The sequence below is a fragment of the Notolabrus celidotus genome, chromosome 6, assembly GCF_009762535.1.
Source record: "Notolabrus celidotus isolate fNotCel1 chromosome 6, fNotCel1.pri, whole genome shotgun sequence".
NCBI classification, from domain to species: Eukaryota; Metazoa; Chordata; class Actinopteri; order Labriformes; family Labridae; genus Notolabrus; species Notolabrus celidotus.
This window is the reverse complement of record NC_048277.1, coordinates 36,133,635-36,160,893: the sequence shown is the minus strand read 5'-3', so window position 1 is coordinate 36,160,893 and position 27,259 is coordinate 36,133,635. Positions and strand designations below refer to the sequence as shown.

The following is a 27,259-nucleotide window of genomic DNA, read 5'->3' as shown; positions in this document are numbered from 1 at the left end:
ACTTTGTATTCACTATCCGACACCTCAAACTTTTCTCAGAGCTTTATGTTTGAATGTTTTGATCCAGGAGACGTTAACAACTCACCGAACTTTGAGTCTTCATTTTCCGTCCCCCACATTGTTTCTTCTTCTGCTCTCTGAGCATCAGCGCAGTCCGTCTGCTGAGCCAGCGTCTCCATCCAGAACAGGTCCTCCAGCGGAGGAAGAGGAGACGCATCAGCTGCGACTGACGGCGACTGTTTAGAAGTCAAACCTAAAGCATCATGTTTGATGTTCGACGGCTCATCTGTGTCCTCGATGTCCTGCAGTCTGCTGACTCCCAGCTCAGCTTCCTCCAGCAGCTCCACCAGAAACGGCCCCCCCTTCAGGAATCTATCCTTACCTCCACCCACTCCTACCTGCGCTCTCTTCCTGCGAGGCCAGCTGTTCAGGTTGTCCGGGGTCACTTTGCCAGAACTCTGAGGTGAAGGGGTCAGGGGGATGAGGTCTGTGGTTGGGATAGGAGACACAGTTCCTGCAGGGTAGCTTGTGGGAGTGTAGGACTGGCAGATGTAAGTTTGGACACTGCCCCCTTTTCCCGGTGTGCTCTTGGCGGGGGTGACGTGAGTGCAGAGGGATGGTGACACACAACCAGGTTCCCTCTGCTTGGAGAACAAAGACAAGGGGCTTTCTAACTGAGAGGGTTTCACTAACCCCACATCGCCTGCATTCATGGAGTCTGTACGTTTGAACTTCAGCTTAGGAAGTCCTGACGTTTGCATCTCCATCTCTACCTGGTAGGTCAGAGGATTTGGAGTGCATGCACCTTTATGTCGACTACTTTTCGGAGGACCTCTTGGAGTTGAGAATCGTGGAGAGTCATTTCCGTACCCGAGGCGAGCAGCAGCCTCTCTCTGCTGGCGATCAGGAGTCTGCCTGAAGCCGTAGCTCCGGCCGGGCGTACCCGGATTCAGCAAGCGAGGTCTCGGAGAAGCTGCGTCCAAGAGAAGGTCCTCTCCTGACTTTGAAGGCTTGCGTGAAAAGCTTATGTTCATCTTGAGACCGCCGCTGAACTGAGCCTTTACAACTGCTGCGTCTACGATGTCCAAACTCTCGTCGTCTGTGGACGCAGAGTTGAAACGTGAAGAGTCGAGATGCTGCGAGTCTGAATGAGAGCTGGAGTCAGCCTCAGAGGTTTCGGAGGATCCAGTTTGAACCTCCTCTTTTGGATCCTCAGGAGGGATTGAGTTCGGTTTGTCTGGAATGTTCTCCCCAGAGTTTGATCTTAAGTTAGGTCTGGTGGTCCTGGCACCTTGACTAGACCCTCTTTTCCTCAGAGACTTCCCTGGAGACTTATCTGAAGACTCTGATCCTTCTGAAACAGCAGCACCTCCTGGTGGTGTAGAGAGCAGCTTACACGGAGAGGCAGCATTAGAGCTTTTGACTGGAGTCCGTCCTGAGCGAGTGCTCATCGGGTGATTAGGACTGGGAGTGTTTGTTTGAGTTTTAGTGTTGGGTGGAGGTGAGAGGTGGTGCTCTACAGGCGGAGGTGTCTTCATTAGTGTGTCACTCTTTTCAGGTGTTTTCTTGTTGTGATGTTTTTCCTGTGATGAAGTGTTTTCAGACACCCTGACGAGGCTGACCCGACACGTCTTCTCGGGGGTCTTAAAGATGTCTCTTTTAGTGTTAGTGCCTCTGACCGGACTGCTGAACTCGCTGAGGGAGCTCATCAGTCTCGGGGAAGTGCGAGATGTAAAGCGCGGGGACTCCGGCACCTTGAAGAGATTACTCTTCTCTGCCAGTCTGCTTCTTTGAGGGGACGGAGACCACGTGACGCTCTTCTTAGGAGTCTTGGAGACCGGGCTGCTGAACGTGTGCGACGCAGAAGAGTCAACCGAAGCTTTGACCGGCGTCCTGAGAATACTCTTCAGCGGGCTCTTCATGGGGCTTTGTTTCGTCGGAGTCTCCACCACCAGAGTTCTTCTGGCTGGAGATCTGAACGGACTTCCTCTCAGAGACATACCGGGCTCACGAGAGCAGCCGGCGACAGGACTCTCAGCCAGGGAGGAGACACACAGCCTGGACGTAGGGGGGGTTTTGGGGGTCCTTGGTGTTCTGGGAGTCCCTTGATTTGCTCTCCCATGTTTGCCAGGTGACTTTGTTGGAGTTTTATTTGGACTCTAAAACAAAGAATTCAAATTTCACAAAATGAATAACTGTTATTAAACTCTGCTATTGGAGCACAATTTCAAATTTGAGGAAAATGTATTATTTCGACAGGAACCGGGTCAACATTTTTGTCAAATTGTTTTTTTCAAAAAAATGCTTTTAAATTTTTCTCAATTTTTTTTTTTTTTTCAATTTTTTCAAAAAAATTCTTGTCAAAATTTTTTTTTTCAAATCATTTTTTTCAAAAAATTTTTCAATATATTTTTTTAAATTTTTTCCATACAAATCACAGCCATTGTTTATTCCATCTGTGATTCACTTGATTTCTCTTTTTTTCATTAGTTTTATTTGTTCTATCTTTTTTGTATGTGTGTGTACTTTTCAAAAGAAGAAGCTAGGATTCTCTTGATTTAGCAGCTTGTAACAGTAGTCTTCTCTCAGCCCACCCGGTGTTCCGGTTTTAAAAGTGACCCTGTAAACTGGAGACCTTCAGCTGAACGTGTCAGTGTTTGTGGAGTTTACACAGCTGTTGAAACACAGAGGGAGTTCCTGAGAATGCAAACTAGTTTAGTTTTTATTAAGATTTCAAAATATCCTCATCAGATATTTAATGATCGTCTAAAGACGTTTATGAGGGATGCATCCGGCTGAGAGTCTCCAGTTAACAGGGTCGCTGTTTAAACCAAAACACCGTCTGCTCTCTGCCACGGCTTTTTGAGTTCAAAAGGATTTTAAAGCCGTGTTGAAACGTCTTTGCTACTCGTGCTTATCTCCTCTCACGTGTTGATTCATTCATTGCTTTTCCATGTTTTTAACCGCAGGAGAAAAGTTGCACTTTTTTCATGTTTTTCTGCTTTTGGAGCACAATTTCAAATTTGAGGAAAATTTATTATTTTGACAGGAACCGGGTCAACTTTTTTGTCAAATTGTTTTTTTTCAAAAAAAAAAATCTAATTTATTCAAATTTTTTTTCACATTTTTTTTTTTCAATTTTTCTTGTCAACATTTTTTTTTTCTTTTTTTTTTTCTTTTTTTAAATTTCTTTTTTTTTTTCAAAAGATTTTTTTCAATTTTTTTTTCATTATATCTTTTTAAATTTTTTCCATACAAATCACAGTCATTGTTTATTCCATCTGTGATTCACTTGATTTCTCTTTCTTTAATTAGTTTTTATTTGTTCTATCTTTTTTGTATGTGTGTGTACTTTTCAAAAGAAGAAGCTGTGATTCTCTTGATTTAGCAGCTTGTTACAAGCAAAAATCATCCCCTGGGCTGAGAGTAGTCTTCTCTCAGCCCACTGTGAATGCGTCTCTCCTCCCGGTGTTCCGGTTTTAAAAGTGACCCTGTAAACTGGAGACCTTCAGCTGAACGTGTCAGTGTTTGTGGAGTTTACACAGCTGTTGAAACACAGAGGGAGTTCTTGGGAATGCAAACTAGTTTAGTTTTTATTAAGATTTCAAAATATCCTCATCAGATATTTAATGATCGTCTTAAGTTTATGAGGGATGCATCCGGCTGAGAGTCTCCAGTTAACAGGGTCGCTGTTTAAACCAAAACACCGGCCGATCTCTGCCACGGCCTTTTGAGTTCAGAAGGATTTTAAAGCCGTGTTGAAACGTCTTTGCTACTCGCGCTTATCTCCTCTCACGTGTTGATTCAGTGAATCCATCTGTGATGAAATATAGCACCATCTAAGACAGCGCCAGCTGAGTCTCTTCATGCTAACAGGCTAACTGTTGTGTTGCTCATAATGATACCTGCCTGTCCGTCTGCTTCTATGGTGTCATCTGTGATGAATGGCATTCCTCTTTGTTTTACTGCCCTCTACTGGTCTACTTTTTTTTCCTCCATATGTCACTGGCCTGATTTGCACAATCTACCCGGGACTTACCCCCACAGTCGAAACACAGACAACAATGAGGGCACAGGAACCTTTTAGTGCCGGGGTAAAGTAGTTCTGGGGGCTAAAAGACCCCGGAACTCTTGGTCAAAATGCACCTATGGTCATACAGCTATTGCATGCCACCTTACCTCAAAGACACTGGAGTCCGTGAACAGCCGCGACCTGGTGGACCTGGTTGCTCGTGTCAGCTCCGAAAGACGACTCGGGGATTCAGCGGCGCCAAATAGAAGACGCATGGGCGAGCGGACGGTTTTAACGTCGAGCCCGCTGAGCTTGCCTTCGCTGAGCGTGAGCTGGGACGCAGAGAGGGCTCGGTCCAGGTTGCGGGAGCGAGGCTGGGAGCTGGAGTAGAAGGCGTTGGAGTGTCTCCGAGCGAACTTCTTAATCCTGGGGCTCCTCCTGAGGTCTGGAATAAAAGAGAGAGGAGTTAAGATTACAAATACTGAGAAAATGAGTTAGAATAAGGATTGATAGTCAGTGTCTGATGCAAATATGTACAGCACTGTTTAATCTTGTCCTGTTGTGTCTGCTTGTCTTCCTTAACATTTCCTTATTGCTGCTTCCTGATTGTCTTGCTCCGTGTATTTCATGTCCATGGCCACTTTCTCAAAGACGGTCATGTCATCTCCTTATTTAGCTTTTAATCGTATGGTGCTATTTGTACTTTTCTTTAATTTCTTTCTTTATTTTCTTATTTTCTTCTTTTCTTTTGTTTGAGTTTTGGTTTCTCCTCTCCCTTCTTAATTTCATTTTATTTTACCTTATTATTATTTTTATGTTTAATCTTGATCTTTTTAGGGAGCATTTTTTAACATCTGGCAAGGGACTACACATGTAAACTAGCCTTTTGGCAATTTCTGGCATATTTACAGAAGTGTTAATTAACATGCATGGTCCTTTTAAATGAAAAATAAATGAACAAAATAATAAATAAATGATTGCAATTATTAGTTAAATGTTTTATTTATCTTATTGTAGTTTCACTATTTTTTATTCATCCTCTATTTTAAATTATCATCATTTATTATTTTTGGTTGCTTCTTGGTTCATTCACTTAATGTGTTTCTTATACAAATATCATCCCTTGCTTTAATTGTTTACATTTATCTTGTGAATTTAATGTGTAAAAATTCAAATAAACAGATCTTTGAAGTAAAAAAAGTTTATAATTGATGTAAGATATTGTATTCCAAGGTAAATTAAGATTTACGTCATGCATTCTTTGATAAACCTCAGAAGCTGCTGCAGTTTCAACATCTCTGATAAGTGAAATACCTTCTGCAGGTTTCACCGGCGACTCCTCCACGATGCACTCCTCAGTCGGGACGGAGCTCCTTTAAATACAAAGTCAAAACTTAACATTTCTGCATGAGCTTAAAAGCAATCAAAGAAGAAACAGCAGAATACATCTCAATAAAAGAAACTGTCACGACATAAAAACATACCTTCCAAATTTCTGCCGGTACAGGAGGCGACTGGACACTTGTTTGTGGTGAGGCGTTTCACACACGGTCTTTGTTAGAAGCTTGTGCCGCTCTGAAAAGGAAACACATGATTTCTGATTAACAGCTGGATGCATCATGAGAGAAAAACCCACAAACCAAAATCCACAAAACCTTCCTCTAACATTTAATCTAACAGCTAGTGTCTGAGTAACTGAGCAGACATGAAGCTGCAGTGAGGAACTTCCACTTTGTGTTATGTTTGGCTCCCCCTGCAGGCAGAGAGGTGTATCTTATCACTCTGCTGATTTGTCCTGTTCATGCTGTGGTAACTTCTCTAACAAATAATCTTCCCCTGACTTCTTTTAGCACAGAAACGTGTCTCTCATTGTGAATATTTGCAGCTGAAAATGTAAAGACTGTTTCTGCAGCATGCTGTCAATCCTCTGGTCTGACACCGGGTGGTCTTGTTTACTTTTGTAGGTCATAAAGAAGCTTGGGTACCAATTTCAGTCTGCATCATAACACCTATAAACTCCTCCTCAAATAGAGGGTTCAAGTTTAGCCTCACCTTCCATCCTGTTTTTATAAAGTCACAAACGTGTACGTTTTGAATGTAACATGTGTTTGTAAGTCAGTTCGTGTAATGTCCTGAGAACTGTCTTGTGACATCCTGTAATTTTAAATCTTGTTGTTTTATGTTTTATGTAAGTACCTGCCTTAGGAGGACTACGGATAAAATGTAGCTGTTTTGCTAATCCCGGCATATTTACATTGAGGCACACTGTTGAAATGTTGATTCATGTGCATTGTCCTACTAAAATAAACTCAAATTAAAAGGAGAGTAGTTTCCTTGACTCTGTTGATTTGTAATAAAAAGTGAGTTTACCTTCAGATTCCTGAGATCGTTTGCGTTTCAGTCCCTCCACAGCGGACACAGACTGGCTCCTTGGCAGCTTGGCTTTCTTAGACGGGGAAACCATTTCTTGGTTGAAGAGGTTTCTTCTCACCCTCGTCACCTCTGTGGACGATCAGAACACAGTCTGGGTTTAAAATCAGCATGGTGAGGCTTGTTTCCCAAATAATGTCCCTTGGATGTGAACGGAGGATGTAGAGAGTTTGTAGTTTGCATCTTTTTGCAAACACTGAAATGCTTAAAAAGCCCTTTCGGAGTGACACAATTAGTCATGTTTGCAAAAACTATGAATGATCATGACAGTGTGCAAAACATTTAAATGCAGTGTGATGAATTTCATGAGTTCAAGAGGCTGAAGGGATTTTTTTTGGAAAGGTGGAGCCAAAAACATTTCAAGCTGTTTCAACTTAAAGAGAAAAAAACTCATATACTCATTCATATTTATGTTTACGTTGAAAAGTTGCGCCTGATGTGAACGAACATACCTTGAGCTTCTTGTTTCGGAGGTTCAGGTTCTGAAACAGGTTTCTCCAGAGCAACAAAGGTCTTTGATTTGGACTGATGAAAACACAAAAAGCAGGTTAAGGAATCTGAAAAATGCAGCTTGATTAACTAGGAATTATTATAAGTGCTTGTTTCTTTAAAGCATAATCAAGAAAATAGAAACATAAAGTAAAACTAAGGGGCAGTAGATCAAAGTTTTAAACCGATTTGATGAAGATATCAGCATGGATTAATTAGCTGTGTCTCTTACAGCTCTTGTGGTCTTTTTGGGCATCTCTATTTGGCGACTCTGTGATGCTTCAGTCATACTGCGATGCCGAGTCAGCATGCCGCTCCTGCAAAAGACAAAAAAAAATGAGAACTAGCTCGTTCATTTCTTTAATTTCAAGCACTCTTGATTTTGCACGAGTAAACTTTAACGCTCCTCTCACCTCCTCTTGTTCGCCGAGCGGTTCCGTAGGTCCTGCAGACGACCTCTGCCCTCCGAGGTCAGGCTGTGCGTGGAGAGAGGAGGCGAGGAGGCCGAAGGAGAGACGCTGTCTTTGGCCACCGACTCGTCGCTGAAGAAGTCGGCAGGAAGGACGGCCACCAGAGCCTCGGGGAGCTGCGTGCCCAGACTGTGGTAGACGTCTGCAAGAACTCTGGGCACCGCCGTCAGGAACCTGATACAAGAGAAGTCGACTGATGTTAGATCTTTACAACTCAGGGGGTTACAGGTTTGGCTCATTTAAAATTCAGCATGGAGGCTGTGATGCGTCAATGCCATCAATTTTAGATCACCATGTAAAGATCTGAAACCGGTTCTTGAGTGCACCTACATGTCTTTGTATGTTTTTTGTACAATGAGAATAAATCGTATCTTATTTTTTGCATTTAAGAAAACAGAGGAGTGTTATCAAAACAGGCACAACTACAAGTACAGGACACTCCAGATTTTTTGCACTAAATATAACATATGTCAGTTTAATTCAAATTATAAATTTTCAAAAAAATGTAATTGGTATTCTAAACTTTTAGGGCAATAAAAGTATAAATGAATAAATAAATATGTACATTAATATCTACATGCACAAATAAATATGCACATAAATGAATTAATAAATAAGTACTTATTCAATAAATATAAAGTAAATAAATAAATATGTAAATAAATAAACAAATACTTACCTAAATAAATCAATCAATATTTGCTTTAATAAATAAAGACATACATAATTAAATAAATTAATAAAAATGATCTTATCACTTATATATATTATTGTAATCTTAAAGGGGGATAAAAATGAATAAAATGTTGATTTTTGGACACAGAAAAGCAGACACACTCACCCTGGGAGGACCTCATCTTGAAGGAACCTCGTCATGCACACAGGATCTTTAGAGAGGGAGATGATCCTGAGCATTTCAGCCATCTGAGGAGAGGTTCAAATGTAGTTGTTGATTTATATTTATATTGCATTCAGAGGTCAGAATGAATTTGAACTTTTGATAAGGATACAGAATATTTAAGTGTTTAATATAAGTATATATCTAGCAAGCATTTTCAAATCTTGCTTGAATCTGATGATTGACTCACTTTCCTACTTTCTGTATCTTAAATGAAGACTAATAACAAACACTACAGCATGCAAAAATAATAATAAGAGTCCTGACTTTTACAAAAAAAAAACACACTCCACTCCCAGCTATTTTTCTCTTTTTCACCATTAAATAAAATAAAGAATAACCCGCTTAAATAACGAGGATCTTACCTCCTCTGCCATCTGATCAGCGTCCAGTGAGTCTGACGGCTCTGAGGAGAAAAGTCTGCACAAGTCCAGCCTCAACAACACCTGCAGCTTGCACCTAGAGGACAAAACCTGAGTTACTAACACCTTCAATAACTGACATGAAAACATAACTTTGATAATCTTTGTTTGATGAGCAAACAGACCTCCACAGAAATACACGTTCATCCTAAAATAAAAAGCACTCACTCTCTGACTTTGCCGTCAACGTCAGCAGTGGAGCCGTACTGCTGCCTGATTGATTTGCTGGTCTTGATGAGATGCTGCTGGACGAACTGAGAAGTCTTCACCTGCAGAACATTTCAGAAGAGCAAAACAATCACAATCCTGCTGTTCAACTGGACTTAACTTTATATATTATTAACGTGTGTTTCTGAGTGTTAACTAATGTTGTAGTCATGTACTTTGAAGTACTTTTGATGCTCTACTTGATTTGTGTAAGTAGTTGCCAGTTTGGTGCTCCGTCTCTGATCTTATGACACATCATCCTCTAAGCTGCATATTTCTTTTCCCCTGCTGGCCGAGGAAATCTTTCTCACAGGAGTAATGAAGTAAATCTAATCTAAAGGTGACGTCTGAACACGTTTGTGTCTTACTTTCAGGTCTGACTCTGCCCCCAGGAAGGATTTCACTGCAGACAGAAGCTGCTGAACTGAAGTGAGGAGGGGTGCATCTCTCTCTGCCACCGTCTTCTCATAACTGGACGTCAGATGGGACAGCAGCTCTGCCTCGCTGCTGAAACCTGTCAAAGGGAGATAAAACATTACTCAAGTTCCTTCTTTATCAGATATATGGTCATGTACTTTCTCACAGAGGAAGAGTGGGTGAAGTTTGAACCGTGACACTCACTGATGCTGTTTGCCGCTTCAGATTTCTTCCTGTCACTCGACCTTCTCTTCCCCGGCCTCTCAGGCTGCTCCGCCTCGGCCTGGTTCTTCTGTGCCTTCACGTTCAGCCGTGCTACGTTCAGCATCTGCAGGGAGCGGCTCATGGTCTTCATCTTCTGCTTCACTGGTGTGCGCTGGGTGCCACCTGCAGATCAAAGACAGGAAGTAGCAAAGAAAAAGATTAAGGATCTGCATCTTCTCAGAAACCTTCATGCATGTATGCAGAAAAATGAAAACAAGCATTCTCACGTTTCTTGCCCCTCTTGACATCGTTGCCTCTGGACGCTTGATACAACTCAGCCAGACCACTGAGCAGCTCCTGCTGCAACACAGCTGACTCCTCCTCTTCTTTCTGCTCTGGCACTGCATGCAGCAACCTGATCAACAAAGGAAGAAAAGCATCAGCAACAAGCTCCTCCCTGATGGTTGTTTTTCTCTAAACAGGAAACTAAATTTGTGGAGTTAAATATCTATCTGTTGCCTTTTCATGGACTTTAAACGACACGTTTGATGCTGTAATCTTCTTACCTCATGGACTCCATCAAATGAGTACTCACTCCTGCGTGGTCGGACTGAGGGAACCAGCTCTCCAACGCGCCTGTCGTCAGAGGGCGGTGATTGATTTCCTGCTGAGCCCATTCAGGGACCGGATAATCCTTTGACTTGGCTAAAAAATAAAAACAAACCAACAATTTAAGAGTCATATATCATAACTGTACCGAGGTCAAGAGGAGATCCTGTTATAAGGGAACAGTGGACTTCGGCCACAAACCCTCCTTCAACCTTTTGTTGCATTACACTTTTATTTTGGTGACAAAACAACATCCTTATTGTAGTCCTAGTGAAATGCAAGTTATATTCTAAAGTGATCACATATCCATACCATCCATGCCGTCGCTGTCCTTCTCCATGATGTCATACACGACCCCCAGGACGCTGCTCACGACCTCCGGCAGATCAGCCGAGGTGTCATCCGTGGCGAGGTCAATGTCTTCAGCGATTGGAAACCGGTGGAGCTGCGTGACGCCAGACCGGAGAACGGTGAGCAGAGCTGTGGAGTGTGACAACGGGGAGAGGACTGCCGGGCACACCAGACCGCTGTCGTTCACCTCAGAGAGCTGCAGGAGCATAAAAAGACAAGAAGGAAATTTAAGAAAGGACATTAAAGCAGGGACAACTGAAAACAGGACGTTCTTTTAGATGATGTATTTATCAGAGACAACATAAATGAACAGGCTGATCATTACAAGTCATAACAGAATGGATGGAGGTGTTCAAATCTGTCATGTATGATGTAAAGATCTAATAAGACATGTACAGATCACATATGTAAGATGTTGCAGGATAAAGAAACATTTCATCTGACAGGGAAGCCTCGTGCATCTTGTGTACAACAGCCCCGTTGTGTTAGGACGTCTCACCATGTGCAGACCATGAGCAGACAGTTCCCTCAGGACCTGCTGGAGGGCAGCAGCAGCTTCCTCCTGATCACTGCTGCTGGAGCACTGGAGCACCCATGACTCTGCAGAGGTCTGCATCAGCGACGAGGCGTCCCAGCTCTGCAGGACTCCTTTCAGACACACGTCCACCGACTCGGGGAGAAGCTTCTGTCTGCGAGACACGGGTTCGACTACGATCCCACAGCTCTGTGACTCTTCACCTGGTGAGGGGAGGAAAAGAAACGAAATGAATAAAGGCAGCTCATTCTTTACTTGATGAGAGATATGCTTCTTTCTTTAAGCATGGCATATAACCAACTTTGACAAGTCTACATGACATCCAACATCTTGTCCCTTGCCTTGAGATTCTGCACTAATAGATAGCCCTCTGTTTACTTTCATATTACCCACCTTGCCCCCACCGCAGAACACCACCCGAGACTGGGAAAGCCAGGCGATGGAGCCTCTCAGAGGACAGCAGGTACCCAATGCTTGACTTGAGTGTGAAGGCGTCTCTACCGAAGTCTGTCCTCTGAGCGCCGCAGAGGTTCAGCAGCGCGACCACAGGGATCACTTTCCCACCGGCCAGAGCCAAGACCTCCGACAGCCTGTCAAAGCCGAGGTGATCCTCACTCTTCATGACCTGCAGGAGACAAGAGATCAAAGATAGCCAACATCAGTGATGCATTTTAAAAAGCACTTTGGATGAAATGTCTTCACCATGCAGGTTCTAAAGCATCTATAAACATATAAACACGCCAAATCACAAGAAAAGTCATCCTCAGACTCTTTCCAAACAGAGCAGGTCTAGACCGTACTCTATGTTCTATTATTAACAAAGACAGGATCAGATCCAGTCCCATCTTACAGACAGGACTCAGTCTGATCTCATCTTAATCCACCATGAGCAGAGCACTTTGCAGCATTTAGCAAGTTACAGTGGCAAGGACAAACTTCCTTTAACAGGCAGAAACCTCCAGCAGGACCAGACTCATGTTAGACAGACATCTGCTGAGACCGTGTTGGAGAGAGGGATAGAGGGAGATGAAGAGAGAGAGTGATTATAGTGGTGACAAGACAGATAGTAGTTGTAGCAGCTGGAGTCTGGAACGTCTACGGCAGAGATCCAGAGTAAACCTACAAGACAAGGGAGCTCAGGGACTCCAGAAAGGTCTATGGTTAGTAACTTTAATGGGACAGGAAGAGTTAAAGTGAGTGAGAGACAGAGGGAGGAGAGAGAGGGAAAGACAGGATCCCAGTGTGTCAGTCTAACTCTATAGCAGCATAACTAAGAGCTTGTGCTTTGCAGCATTTAGCAAGTAACAGTGGCAAGGACAAACTTCCTTTAACAGGCAGAACCCTTGAGCAGGACCAGACTCATGTTAGACACACATCTACTGAGACCGAGTTGGGGTTGGAAAGAGGGATAGAGGAGAATAAGAGAAAGAGAAATTAAGGTGGCTGTGAGACAGATAGTAGTAGATGTTGCCACTGGAGTCTGGCACGTCTATAAAAACTTCCTTTAACAGGCAGAAACCTCCAGCAGGACCAAACTCATGTTAGACACACATCTGCTGAGACCGTGTTGGGGTTGGAAAGAGGGATAGAGATTGAGAAAGAGAGAGACCTACAAAACAAAGCACAGAGCACTCTCTTTGGGGACACTTTATGTAGACACCATTTTTAAAACTTGTCTTAAAACCCATTTTTATTCCTTGGCTTTGAACCCTGCATGAGGTCCTACTCCTGTTTTAGTGTTTTATAGTTTGTTTTTATTTATTGTTTTATTGTTTTTATTGTTTTATTATCCTGTGTTTTAATTGTTTTTATGCCTGCGTTGTTTGTCTATTTATGTACAGCACTCTGTTTTGGCTGTGGTCGTTTTAAAGTGTTTTATAAATAAAGTTGAGTTGAGTTGAGGTATGCCACACATTATTGTCCCATCATATAATATGTCATATAAAGTGTTCATTGCTTTGCCTTTGGATAAATCAATCCACTTCTAGTGTCAATGGTTGCTTTACAGTTGTAGAAGTAGATGCTGCATGCTTAAGTATTGTGCTCGGATAATTTTTTTTAAATTTATTTATTAGTTTATTTGACAGGGGGGGCCATGCAAAACAAAAACTGTCAAGCCAGAGTTAGCTATAAGCTAATTTTCATCTGTGGTCCCTGGGCAGGAAAATGTAAACAAATGTACAATACAAACGATAAAAAAATATACTAGCATTTGAAACAATACATAGACTACTCAACACAGTCCATCACTAATAACGACACATTTAAAATTACATTTCATTGTCTCTGATTTGATGCATTCAGATGAGCACATGATTGTTTTTCCTTGAGCCATAATTTCAGTGTACTTTTAAAAACACTGAGGCTTGTACAGTCTCTAATGTGGGTAAGAATTGAGTTCCATTTTCCTGCTGCTCTGACTGAAAATGCAGACTGTCCAAATGCAGTCTTCCTATGTTTAGCTGAACAGTCTCCTCTTGCTGATGCCCTGGTCTCCCTAAGGTTGTTCCTGCAGAGTAATAACCAAAGGTGGGACAAAACGTCAAAGTGATATATCCTTTTCGTAAGGCATTCAACACAAATATATTATCACTGGCATCCATATTTGATCACAGGAGGAGACTCTTCAGTTGCCTTTTAGTATCTGTGATGTTTTAAAATATGATTGTCCTTCATTTAATTAATTATCGCACAATGCAGTATCGCGATATTATCGTATCGATATATCGTGAGATCCCCTTTGATCCCCTGAAGCTCTCTCTGGTGTAGTTCTCACCTGTTGATACGACCTGCTGTCAATCCAGTGCAGCACCACCTGTTTCTGAACCAGCATGTCCTGAAGGCCCCTGGACACAATCTGCTCCGTCACATCTGCACTCAGGTCCTGCTTTCCCACACACAGGTAGTCCACGAGCTGAGACCTGGACCGTGGACACTCAGAGACCACAAACACCACATTCTTCCCGTTGTTTGAAACCTCATCCTCCTGAGAGACACTCGATCCCCGGGCATCACGGGTCGACTTCCTGGGCCTCAGGGACAGCTTGGTAGGAGAGGTGATGTCTGGTCGGTCCCACTGGAAGTCCAGGAGGGTTTCTTTGAGGGCATTCTGGACTGATGTGGACTGATGCTTCTGCTGAGAGACACACGGTTTATCTTTGACGTCAAACTTGGCTTCAAACTCTAACTCGAAGTCCTCGAAGGTTTTGTGCCGGAGCTCCTTGAAGTCGGACCCCCTTGAGAGGAGAGGAGCGTTACGACCAGTCTTTGATTGGAAGAACTTATAACCCCATCGGACTTTGTCTAATCCGTGTTTGCAGCTGAAGTGAAGCAGGATCTGAAGTATTCCTTTTTTCAGTAACTGATTCCTGACGTCCACTTGGTCTGCTGGAGTGTGATCTTCATAATCCACATCGATAACAAACACCAAGTTATGAAGCATTAAAGCCATACCGTTAACTAAAGAGCCTCAGCTGCGACACAAACATGAACTAGCTTTATAAATTACATCTTTAAACATTATCAAACCGAGTTAAAGGCCCAACGTTTGTTCCAACGGCTGAAACTTTCAACAACATTCGCCATTTTCTCGTCGCCGTCACTCTGCTCTAACGTTCGCGCTCCTTCAACTAAAGCCCACCCCTTCGCTGTGATTGGCTGCGTTATGTTACAGCAGAGACTCAATTGGTCGAGAGTTTGTCATGTGACTTGTGACGAGACACCACCACTGTCATAACAACTTGTGATTGGAGGAGTGTGCTGTCAATCAAAATCTTGGACTGAATCTGTGAAACATTCACAGGCATGATGGTGCATTCAGGGGCTGCTGATGTTCCGGAAAAATATTCAAATTGAGACGCTCAAAAGATTACACTCCTACATTAACATGACCCGAAAAAATACATAAAGAGCTGGCGACTGACTTGGAGAGTTTTAACAACACCTCGCGCTGTCACTCATGCATACACATTAAAATATTCACACGCTGGTCTAAATCTGTTTACGCGTTTCCACGTATTTCGAATTATTGTTGGATTTGTTATAAATTATACGTTTTCAGGATGTAAACGTTTGTTGCTTTACAACTAAATTAACCTTGGTGTTTCTGAGGAATTATATTGCATAATAATTCTTGCAGAATAGTCCGTGTGGTTTCAACAGTAGCGAACGCATCTTAAAATTCCGAGCATTCGAGGAGTACTTGAATGCACGGGCGACAGGCCCCGCCCACTTGTATTTAACTTTTAAAAGCTAGTTTCTTATGAATAACGGATGGCAATTAGTCTCCCTGTTTGTCTGAAAGTAGGAATTATTAACATTTCTGAGAGTTATAGACCACTGAAATTTTTGCTTAAAGTAGAAATTCGTCAATAGATCTTATTTTTTTTATTCTTGGAGTAAATATTTGCCAAAGTACGGAAGGGGATTAGGGCTACTGGAAAAAAAAAAAATTAAGGACAATTTTTTCTTAAATTATTATTATTATGAGGAAAAAAAACAGAATTCTGAAGTTTTTATTCTGACATTAAGGTCACTTTTTTTTAAAATTATTATTATTATTCTCAGAAAAAAGTCAGAATTTTGACTATAATCTCAGAATTCTGACTTTTTTCTCAGAATAATGATTATAATGATAAAAAATTTGACCTTAATTAATTTTTTGTCCAGTGGCCCTCATCCTCTTCCGTACCAAAGCCATTAAAACCATTTTAGTCAGAATTCTGAGATTAAAGTCAGAATCCGGACTTTATTCTCAGAATTCAGAAGTTTTTTTTTTCTGACATTAAGGTCAAATTCTTTTATTATTATTATTATTCTGAGAAAAAATCAAGAAATCTGAGAAAAAAAGTCAGAATTTTTACTTTAATCTCAGAATTCTGCCATGCAAAAGTGAGTGAAAACTAAAAATGTAACATAAATGAACAGAATTAATAAATTCTAATCGAGGGAAATGTTTAAATGTACACAGATGGAAGTATTAAATATGCACTTTGATGCTCTTAAAGCTTGCAAACAGGTGATAAATATAGCCTACATTCAGGGATTTAACCAGCAGTGGTAAATATAAATACAGGCTGCAATTAGTAATAGCAGAAAAATATTAAAGTGACAGAGTAAGCAAAAACAATCAAGGACACAGTCACTCTCTCCATTCTGTTGGTCCACTGATGCTTTTTCTGGTGTGCCAAGTAAAGCAGAGAGAAAGAGAGCTTGGCATCCTCGACCACTCTGTCTTTCAGTGCCTTAAATGGAAAAAAAAGCTCTTTCAGAGCAACATTTGGCTTTGATCTGGAGGTCTGGGCCTTATCACTGGTTTTTCCAGAGTTCCCACAAGTTTTGAGCAAAGACAGATTCTCTTATTCTGACCCAAAAGTGCCTCTATATATATATATATCTATATGTCCTACAGCTGTTGACTTTTGTAAAGCATGTTCATGTCATTTAATGATAATATAAGATAAAGATAAACATTCATATTTCATATTGAAATGTGTAATTAGTCACAACATTGTGTCTATGTAATCTTTTTCCCTCTCAGGGCCGGAGGGCAAACCAGAAAAAGAAAGATTTAAAAGAAATGGAGCTCTCAGAGATGAGGTATGTGGGTCACCTTATGTTTTGCATCCATAATCACCTCTTTTCTGCAGCACCAGGGGGAGATGCAGAGCTTAAAAAAAGGCCCGGAAATAGAGAGAGAGGGAGATGAAAGAACCTGCTGAATGTTCCAGACTCTGCTAACTGTGTCCTCAAGTCATGAGACTAGGATGTAGGTCAAGGATGCTTTCAGTAGCTGCTGCTGCTAAGACTCAATACACACATACCTGTGCACTGAAACACACTCAGGATGAAAATGCGTGCACATTTAGCAGAGTAGGTTACCTATAAGTGACTAAAAGTGATGAAGTTTTGACAGGGGTAAAAGTTCATGCATGTAACTGGAGCAGGAGATGATTCCTGGGGTAAAAACAAAAGCACAAAGGGTAAATAAGAGAGATGCAGCTAATGATGAACTTCCTCTTGCATCTTTAACTCATTAAAGCTGGGGTAGGCAACTTTAAGAAATAAGAGAAGTAAGATAGATTAAAAAAATATCCCACAAGAAAAACATCAGAGCTGCTCCCCAAACACATGGACGTACACCTCCTCACTGAAGGTGAATCTATGTCATTGTTTACAGTATTAAGCTACATTTCTCTGCTGTTATTGTGCATTTAGCTTGCTAGCTCTAGCTTGTAGAAAATTCCCTCATGTGCAGGTATAGACCACAGGGAGGCAGGGTGGGGAAGTGAGACAGTAAAAAAGACTTTGTGGCTGTGCTTGCATCGACAACATTTCAACTTCACGCCCCAAACTTGAACAAAATGATCTCTACTTTCTTCTTAAGTTTTGAAAACAGGCTCATACTTTTAGTTTAAATGCACATGAGATAAGATAAGATAATACTTTATTGATACCCAGGGAGGAAATTCGGTTGTTGCAGGAACACAGATGTGGTAGCAGTTATACAAGAAGAATAAGAGTGGAAAAAAATGGAGTACAAATAAATAAGAAATGGAATAATCTAAAAAAATATAAAAGGTATACGCAAATGTTACACAAAGGTATGAATAAGTCTAATTATGCAGGACGTGCATGGAATTACCTTTATTTCAGCCTGGAATCATGAATTGGAGAGATGACTACTTGAGACATAACATGAGGAAAATAATGTAAATACATGAAAAAATGAACAAGACGAAGGGAAGAATCTTGAACACGGAGAAGGGGGAGGGCACTTAAACTACACTTGGTATTGGTTACATGCATAAACTGTATAAATAATGGACGTAGTATCTGTGACGTCACCCATCTGTTCCTGAAGCGCTGTTTTGAGGCCAATCGTCGGCAGCAGCCATATTGGAAATGTTGAACTAAACTGCTGTCAAGCGAATGTGAGGTAAAGAGGTGTGCTTTGAGCCTTTTCGCCAACAGCTTCAGTGTTCAGCCTGTAAACATGTTTATTTCTGCTGTAAAGATCAGCTTTTTTGAATGGATGTGTATGTGGTTTCCGGTACTTCCAGAGCCAGCCTCAAGTGGACACTCGATGAACTGCAGTTTTTAACATTTCTGCATTGGCTTCAATTCTTGCGGCCTGAGGTTGCTGCTTGGTTACATGAGAAATTGTGCCCTTGTGTTGTCTGATGATTCAAACACTTAATAAAAGTTGTTCACTCTGTCCCTCCAAAGATAAACCATCTTGTTTAAGTTGAAATAAACAGTCTCCTCTTGGTTTTCCATCACACCCACGGTGTTTATTTGACCTCAGGCTTCAAGTTTTATTTGATGGCGTAAACATCAGAGGGTTCAGCGGGTCACCTTGGAGCTCACTGCATACCTCACTGGACACCAGACAGGCCCCAAAAAACAGACCATCATAGATTCATCAAAATGCAATCAGGCCGAGTTTGCAGATGTGAGCTGAAGCAAACTCACAGAAGCACCAACAGGCTGTTTAACAGAACGCTCTACAGGCTGCTGGAGGAATCACTGAGCAGATGTGTTTAACTTGGCAGAGGATGGTACCAGATATCATTCATGCTGACCTGGGAATGAGTGCTCATGAAGTCTCGTGTTCATCACTGAAGTGGGACAGACTGTATTCTGATCCTCGGGTCCCTGCAGACTGCTCCCCTGGCTTCTGTTTGGACTACAAATAAGGGAGAGGACTGGCTTCTTTTGGGGACATTTCTTTAAAAATGACATATTTATAATTTTCTCCTTCTTTGGTCTGTTCTGGTGGTGAAGGGAGAGCCAAGAAACACGACAAGAGCATGCAATAATGTTGCTGTAGGAACCAAACAGGCCACTCTGTTTTATTTTGAGACATTCTCCTCTGGTGCTGCTTTCCAGAAATGTTAAATCAGGTTCAGTCGTTTAAATCAGGTGAAAAATACAACAAAGAAGTTGAACATAGACTAAAGGGGATGTGGTAATTTTACTTTAGTGTGCAAACCCCTGAAAGAGGTGATAACTGAGGGTTTCATCTTATCAAAACAGGGACAAACTCGCTCACCGGGAAGTTACTTTCTTTACTGATAGGAAACATTTCAACACATTTCAAAAAACAAACAGGAAGTGTTTTTCAAAGCTGTTTAAATAAATGTTTGTATGTTTTGCCCAATAATGCTGGGATGCATGCATCATTAGAATCCCAGTTTACAGCAATGATTCAGGATCTACGATAAATGAAAATTACGCAAACAGTGTTTCAACTTTAAACAAAGCGTGACATTTGAGATCCATACAGATAAAAATATTTGATGATTCAAAGCTGCAACTTCCTCTCTCACCTCTCTCACCTCACCAAATGATCTGAAGTAGACTTTAGAGAAAATAGACTTTAAATGTTATATTTCAAGTATATGGTCTGACTTAGAAGTTCCAATCAAATTGAACACATCTTACTTTGAACCACATATTTCATTCTTTGCAGTAAACATTCATGTAAGTCAATGGCTCTTTTTACACTAAGGGTTCAGTTTGGGTGTTAAATGCGCCCCAGTGATGTCTCGCCTACAGTAGAGGTGCTACAGGGGCCAGACGGGATTATTGTATTGAGTAATGTAAAGCAGGCAGAGTAATGTATGTACTGTATGTGAAGCTCCCCCTGTTTCTGTACACGTTATGCCTCTCGGGCCTCTTTAAGGCTTTAAAGCCATGTAAAAACACACACTGGGGCACCAATATAACAAGTTAAAGTAAAAATATGAAGGTGTAGTAAAGGTGTTGAACTTGTAGTGTTTAAAGGGCTTGTGATTCTCAAGATGTGGTTGGTGGTTCATTGGTGGGTCTTGAAGGGGATCACAAGGTAATTGTGTTTAGAAGGCTACTTATATTTAACATGTGATTTGACAAAATGTTAAATGAAAATTGACGGATTATTTATTAACTCTTTCAGCGCTTCAAGATGATGGAACAACCAGCAAGAGGATCGGAGAGGAACTTGAGATACTGAGACTTTAAAGGGTAAACTAATAAAAGCATCTATTCAGTCTGGTTATGAAGGGATTCATTGTTTTAGTACTTTAATTTCTTTTTTTATGTAGTTTTATTATTTTACTAATTATTTATTATTTCATTAATTTTAATTTTAATTTTTTATTTGTCTATTCAGTTTTATTGTTATTTTTGTGAACTTATGTTATCTTAAACGTTTATCCTTACCCTTTTTTATGTATTCATTTGAACTATTTATATTCTTATTGTTTTGTTTTTTTGTTGCTTTAAATTATTGTAATTACATAGATTCTATTGTTTTGTTTTTGGTGTTCATTAGTGTCTACTTCAAAATCCATTTAGATTTTTAATATGAAGCATGTTTTGCAATAATTCAACTGTGCTTTTTTCTTGTTTTCAATCGCTGTATATCACTTTGAATTGCATTTGATTTGTATGAAAGGTGCTCTATAATAAAGCTTGATTGATTGATTGAAATCTGCATTGTAGGCCCACTTCTACCGTGGTTACTTAAACTCGGCATCGAGTGTTAAAGCCTCAGTGAGCAGCTTTTGTCTGGTTGTGAAAGGGATTAAAATTGATACGGATGTATTTTTATGATCTGCAAAAGCCAACAAGCTTGCTTCGTCATAATCTTCACATACAGAGTAAGATCAGCGAAGCTATGAGGTGTTCCCATAGAGGGTGCCAAAATCAACACGATCCTAAAGTTCCTTACTGCAGCTTTAATTGAGAATCAGGTTTAAACGAGGATGTTCAAAGATTGCTAACTGCTGCGGTCTTGAATTTGGGAACATCTGATGTGAGTAAAAACAAACCAAAAGCATGTTTAATATTATAAACAATATTAGTCCAGACTGCTTCCTACAGACCGAAAGCAGCGCTGTGTTTGAGTCTGTATCCTGTCAGCTCTTTGTCTTTGCTTCACCTCACACACGATCCTTAAAGTGGAACACTTAAAGCAGTGACGTACGTTCAAACATCTCAGCATCAAACCTACATCAGAGGAAGAAAAGAGCGTCGCACAAAGACTCTGTATTTTCAGCTGTAAGGTTGGCACATGTGAGCAAACTGCACAGCTTGTTCCATGTGCTGCCGGTTCTTTCTAACAGATGATTGAGCTGTTATGTTATTCTGCAGGCTGCCTGGATGTTCACAAACACATCATGTACGTCACGGGGTCACATGACCCTCCTTAAACCTCTCCACACTGCTTTTCTGTCGATTTTAAGATTATGAAAGTTGCTTTTAGAGCTTATCCAAGCCTGTACCTCCCGTAGGGAAGGATTTAACCCTTAATAAACTCAAGTGCAATCTTAGAGCGTCAGTCTTGTTTCAAAGGTTTGTATTAATGGAGAATTATCAGAGAAATTAACTATTTTCGGCCCCAATGGAAAAAAGCTTCAGGTTTATGGCACCATGCACGTTTGTTATTTAAAGCACAGCATTTCTAGCAAACTGAGGATCTGTGATGCAGTCAGAATCAGACGAATGAATGAATAAAGTCGTTTTGATAATGCTGCACACACTTCCTTATCTCCTCTGCAACATAAACACGAGGTACGTGCAGAAAGTGGGTGTAACGTTTAGGCATGAACTGATCCGTGAACTGAACTCACACTAACATTTATTCCCCCCTCATTATGTCTCTAATCTGCGTGTCTTTGTATCTCTCCTTTAGCAAAGTCTGACTGACGTAAACGGCCCCAGACCTGCGCTGTCACACACAATAACAGGCAGTAATTACACCATGGATGTGGTTAAGTGTGACAGCTCTACGAGCACTAGACAAACGATGACGAATGTGTGTTTGTGAGAGAGATGGGGACCGTTTTACGTGCAATTAGCTGGTCTTAGCTCGGCCTTCCTATTGGTCAGAGGCAGGAGGTGGGTCGTCTTGTTTTGTTGGATGTAGCTGAAGGGTTGGATTGTCACAGCGTGTAGTAATGATTTAGGCTGTCACATTTGTGATGCAGATGAGAGCGGATGGTTTCCAGAGAGCCAGAGCTGATAACTTCCTGTCACGAACACCAAACAATCAAAAACTTTCTCAACATGGCCGTTTTTACAGCCTCCACCAAAATGCTTGGCTTTTAATGAACATCTTAAAGCCTCTGACTTCATTGGAGTCTTTTAATCCAACTTGACACAGTCCCTCAGCTGTCAGATCCTCTGGCAGTGGTAACCTTCCGATGTGGAAGAGCTAAAAACTGCAGTTCCTAGAGTGTCCACTTGAGGCTGGCTCCAGAAGTACCGGAAACCACATACACACCCATTCAAAAAAGCAGATCTTTACAGCAGAGTTAAACATGTTTACAGGCTAGTACAAAAAACAAGTGTAGTCTGGATAGCTCATTTGTCGATCGGCACACACTGTAGGGGGGTGAAGTTTTTATAACTCAGCACTTTCGAAGATATTAAGATTAAGAGTTTCGCATATTTAGAGGCACAGCTGACTTGTCTGACAGGCGGGAACACTGTAGGTGTTAGCGAGGAGGCTCAAAGCCCGCCTCTTTACCTCACACTAGCTCAACAGAAGTTATGTTGAGTTCAGCATTTCCAATATGGCACCCACCGACGATAGTCTTCAAAACTCTATTTCAGATACACATGAGTGACGTCAAGGACACTACGTCCATTAATTATATGGCCTATTATCAGATGTAGTATTTAGTCTCACTTCACTTCTGTTACAGTCTCAGAATCACACAAAACCCTCAAGATATTGGACACATCAAAATCTGAAGGTCCTGATCATAGACTGAATAATAATGGACGTAGTATTTGTGACGTCACCCATCTGTTTCTGAAGCGCTGTTTTGAGGCCAATCGTCGGCAGGAGCCATATTGGAAATGCTGAACTCAACCAAACTTCTGTCGAGCTAGTGTGATGTAAAGAGGCGGGCTTTGAGCCTCGTCGCCAACAGCTACAGTGTTCCTGCCTGTCAATCAAGTCAGCTGTGCCTCTTATTATGCAAAACCTGTAATCTTAATATCTTATAAACTGCTGAGTCATGAAAAGCTTCATGCCTGTACAGTGTGTGCCGATAGAGAAATGAGCCATTCAAACCAAATCCATTTTTGTACCAGGCTGTAAAAATTTTAATTTCTGCTGTAAGATCGTCTTCTTTGAATGGGTGTGTATGTGGTTTCCGGTACTTCTGGAGCCAGCCTCAAGTGGACACTCAAGGAACTGCAGTTTTTAGCACTTCTGCATTAGCTTCATTTCTCCCCGGCTTGGTCCTGATGAACTGGAGCTCTATTCTTTAAAGATAGCTGCAGACTCTATTGCCCGACCTCTTACACATATTATATCTTTCTTTACTCACAAATGATGTCCCCAATATCTGGAGAACTGCCTTTCTTCCGCCAAAGGAGCTGGTGGACTTGCACAGTGCCTGTTGAGTTCAAACACTAACAACATTTATCAAGTATCCCCCCCCCCCCTAAACAATGACACTTTATAATTGTGACTACTTTTAAACAGTTGTATTATGTAGGATTTAACGGTCTCAGGTCCAAGGGACACATTTTAGATATTCAGGACTGAGTGCTGGATCCTTATATTTAAAAGGTCACTTCCTCTTCTGTCCCTTTCCTTCTCACCAACATTGATCTCATATATCTCCCTCTGAGATTACATCTCCTCACAGCAATCACATCATATCCCAACACTGAAGCCATCGTTCCTCTGGAGAGAACATCTCTCTCATCTTACAAACCTACTAAATCAGAGTCTATTTTTAGTCGAGTCACCGAGCTGCAACTCAAGCAGGTTGTCTACTTAAGCCTCTGCAGAGTCGTCTCGGTCAACAACACGCCGCTGACTCGTGCTGGGATGGAAGTCATGCATCACGTTTCACCTGTCATCGAGTGGATTAGGAGAGAGCAGGGTCTTCAGCGGCTCTCTGCGAGGCTGCGGAGGGTGATTCTGGTTTCTGTGGCTGAGTGTGTGTCATTACTGAAAGTGCGTCACCAGCAGAGCAACACGCAGTCAGTGCTGAGTTGATGTTTACACACGAGTCAGAGTGTTTACCTTCACAAGAACCATGAAGATAGACCGCCTGTAAGGGCCACACATCACCTCCAGTTGACTCTAAACTTCCTCTCTCTCTCTCTCTCTCTTGTTGTCTCTCTTCTAATATCCTGTTTTCTCAACCAAGCTGATCAGACTTTAAACAATCTGGTCTTACTCAGGGTTTCTGCCTGTCTGAAGGAAGTTTTTCCCTGCCACTGTCACCAAATGTTACAGAGTTCTTGTGCAAGGTGGATTATGTTGGGCCTCTTTATAACATAACAAAGAGTTCAGTCTATGGCTGGTATTTATGCAAAGTTTCCTGAGTTAAATTTGTTATGTTTTGCATTCTGTTGGATACTATGTTGTAATTTCTCCACCAAATATAAACTATTTAAGGTTATTATAGTGCTCTAGGTGCATCTTTTTGTGTCTAACACATGTTGTTATTCATTTTAAATCAACATACTTGACTTTCTTTCAGTTGCTATATTTTTAGATTACTCTAAAAGCTCAGTTGATGTTAGAAATAAAGTTAAGACAACACAACTCAATGTAAACTACTCAAAAAGTCCTCAAAAGTTGCACCACAGGGGGTGCCGGTTTGCAGTTAAAGCATGCGCCCAATGTACAGAGGCTGCAGCCTAAGAGTCTAAGAGGTCCCCAAAACATGTCTTTAAAGTTTATTGCTCATAAAAACACTTTGAAATCAGATTTTGGTCTGCCTGTAAACCCCTCTTTTTCAGCCCTCCTCAGAACAGTCTGTTTTCTGTGTCTGTGCCTTTAAATGAGACTGAGCTCTCTGACCACGCCCCCTCAGGAAGTGGATGTTCCCTCGGCTCTCCAGCATGTTGATCTAATGTTTACATTTCGACTGCTCAGAGACCCGCGTTACCTCAACCCTCTGAATCTGATCCAGAATCTGATCCTGATGGAGAGGCGCCTGCAGCAGGACCTTTCTGAACCATTGGTCACAGATTTAGTGTTTCTTGTTGTTTTATTTGTCAGTATGTCGACGTGTGTCTTGGTACACAGCTACCAACATGTAGCTATGTGGCTATGCTAACTAGCGCTAGCACTTTTCCATGAAAAATACAAGCCATCCACTGGATCTTCAAATCTGCAGATGTGGGGAGTCAAACCGACCTTTGTGTTTATTAAGACAGCCTACAACTAGCATGCCTCCCTCCTAAGCTCCTTGTTAGCATACATTTGTGCAGGGAATGAACAACAGAGGAGGGGTTGAGTTGTATTTTATACAGTCTATGGGCTCAGAACAGGGGCAGAATTGATTCTTTTCATTCTCAGCAGGTTTATAGACAGGGACGCATATTTCAGGTAGAGAACCATTAAAAAGTCCATTTTGCATGATATGTCACCTTTAAAGTGTGCACCCCATGTACCGATTCTGCAGCAGTCTCTGGTTTGACTCCCCACACTTCCTGTCTCTCTCCAGCTGTGCAGACAAAATGCCAAAAACATGACTTCAAGAAACTGAGACAGAAGTGAAAACAGAGAAACTCGTTTAATCCTTAAAAATATTTATTAAAGTTGATATAACAAATCTTGTAACATGTAAAAAGTGAAGCAAATATACAGTATGAAGGTTATTTTCTTTGAAAGTCGAGGCGACTTCAGAAGTCAGAAAGAGCAATCAAATTTGACATCTACGACTCCACTTCATTATGAGCAAATAAAGAATAAATAAACATTTAAAGGCTTTGTTTGAGAATCTGAAGCGAGAGCTCGGTCCTCTGCTCAGTCAGAGTATTTACAGCGGGAGAAGTCAGAACTCTTCACAGCAGTCCTTCCTGTGGTGACTGGTCGGGTAGAAAACAATTCAACTGGAGCACAAAAATACCTTTACATCTTCAAAGTGGAAAAATATCAGCAAACTTTCATGGTTCAAGTTTTCCTCACAGAGCTCTAGAGTAGAAAAGGAATACATCTGAAGAAGGTCGTGTGTCGTCTGTTACTTTTACACTCATCATATCTACAGATCAGCAGCAGCAGCCTGCGGCGCTGACACAGTCCTGTACAGGTGTGCATCAGGTGCATCTTCAGCTATATACTGTGTGATGGTATGTTAGTATATATTAAACACAGACTTCTGTATGACAGCAGCAGCTCACACACAGGCAGGCCGGCAGGAAGGCCAGTTTGGTTCAGTTCAGTTCAGTCGGCCTCCAGTTGAAGCGGCGTCAAGGCAAAGCGGGAAACAAGAGCGCCTGGAGACCAGCACCCTTCACTGAGTGGAGTCGGAGTCACTGGAGTCCAGACTGGCCTGTGTGGAAGTGGGGGTGCAGCTGTGGTGAGCGGTGGGTGGGCAGTGGAGGGTCTGTGTGCTCCGCCGCAGGTTCTCCAGAGACTGCAGGAAGGAGCGGCGTGCCCTCTCCTCCTCCAGGGGGGAGGAACCTTCTTCTTCTACCTCTGCGATCTCAGCGAAGGTGACCGGCTGGGTTTTGAAGCGAGCCTCTCTGGACCTCCGGGAGCGGCTTTTGCCCCTCGCTGGGCCCTTTGGGACCGGCAGCTGCTGGGGGAACTCCTCCATGGCTGAGGCCATAAGGTGAGCCGGCAGGACGTGGAAACCAGAGGCCTCCATAACCATCTGACGCACAGCAGCCATTGATGACACAGATCCACAGGGGGGCAAAATCAAATCTGGCTGTAAGTATGAACTCAGCTGGAAGAAGACAACTGATGGCTCCTTTAAAAATGTCTCCTACTTGAAGATGAGTTTCTTTTTTCAAGAGTTCATCCAGAATCAAGCCAAAGAAAAGTCCTCAAACCTCCTCGTCGGGTCTCACAGGTATCTTGAAGAACAGCTGTCTTGACGTCGCTCTGCTGACTCTCTGTCCTCGCTCTTCACTGTGAGTGCTTCTGTTTCACCTCTGCTCGAAGTCTCCTCTCTCTCTCTCTCTGCTGTTTCTGGTGTGTGAATCTGGGTCCGCTGAGTCTGATGCCAGAGACAGCTCCAGCAGGGTCTTATATAGCAGCTCACCACCCACACACACTCTCTCTCTCTCTCCCCTTTCAACCTGATCCCTCCCACTCCCACTCCCCTCCCTCCCTCCCTCTCTCTCTCTCCCTCCGTCATGGTTCCGGCTTTCGGAGTAGTCACTCAGTCAGTCCACCAAAATAAACGTGACGAGGGAGTGTGTGTGTGTGTGTGTGTGTGTGTGTGTGTGTGTGTGTGTGAGTGA

The 27,259-nt window shown here is 41.9% G+C and overlaps 2 protein-coding genes across 2 annotated transcripts in view; both read right to left on the bottom strand.

The window, feature by feature from the left end:
* ticrr (TopBP1-interacting, checkpoint, and replication regulator) overlaps positions 1-14,684 on the bottom strand; it is a 42,767-nt gene extending 28,083 nt beyond the window's left edge. The window contains exons 1-19 of the mRNA XM_034686371.1: positions 13,821-14,684; positions 11,438-11,669; positions 11,009-11,247; positions 10,471-10,705; positions 10,116-10,254; positions 9,837-9,964; positions 9,550-9,732; positions 9,297-9,442; positions 8,890-8,990; positions 8,665-8,758; positions 8,243-8,325; positions 7,345-7,575; positions 7,164-7,248; positions 6,895-6,967; positions 6,383-6,514; positions 5,497-5,587; positions 5,327-5,385; positions 4,180-4,457; positions 86-2,159 (exon numbers count right to left, since the gene is read on the bottom strand). Coding sequence (XP_034542262.1) covers positions 86-2,159; positions 4,180-4,457; positions 5,327-5,385; positions 5,497-5,587; positions 6,383-6,514; positions 6,895-6,967; positions 7,164-7,248; positions 7,345-7,575; positions 8,243-8,325; positions 8,665-8,758; positions 8,890-8,990; positions 9,297-9,442; positions 9,550-9,732; positions 9,837-9,964; positions 10,116-10,254; positions 10,471-10,705; positions 11,009-11,247; positions 11,438-11,669; positions 13,821-14,495 — 5,278 coding nt within the window. The 5' untranslated portion in view covers positions 14,496-14,684. The remainder of the gene's footprint in view (positions 1-85; positions 2,160-4,179; positions 4,458-5,326; positions 5,386-5,496; positions 5,588-6,382; positions 6,515-6,894; positions 6,968-7,163; positions 7,249-7,344; positions 7,576-8,242; positions 8,326-8,664; positions 8,759-8,889; positions 8,991-9,296; positions 9,443-9,549; positions 9,733-9,836; positions 9,965-10,115; positions 10,255-10,470; positions 10,706-11,008; positions 11,248-11,437; positions 11,670-13,820) is intronic.
* Positions 14,685-25,580: 10,896 nt separating this feature from the next.
* On the bottom strand, positions 25,581-27,012 carry c6h11orf96 (chromosome 6 C11orf96 homolog). Its single transcript, XM_034685696.1, has one exon. It carries the CDS (start codon positions 26,680-26,682, stop codon positions 26,302-26,304), a length of 381 nt encoding a protein of 126 aa, XP_034541587.1. The 5' UTR covers positions 26,683-27,012; the 3' UTR covers positions 25,581-26,301.
* Positions 27,013-27,259: the final 247 nt, after the last annotated feature.

Excerpts from the sequence above, each read along its gene's own strand:
- c6h11orf96 (XM_034685696.1), bottom strand. The coding sequence starts at position 26,682 with ATGGCTGCTGTGCGTCAGATGGTTATGGAGGCCTCTGGTTTCCACGTC.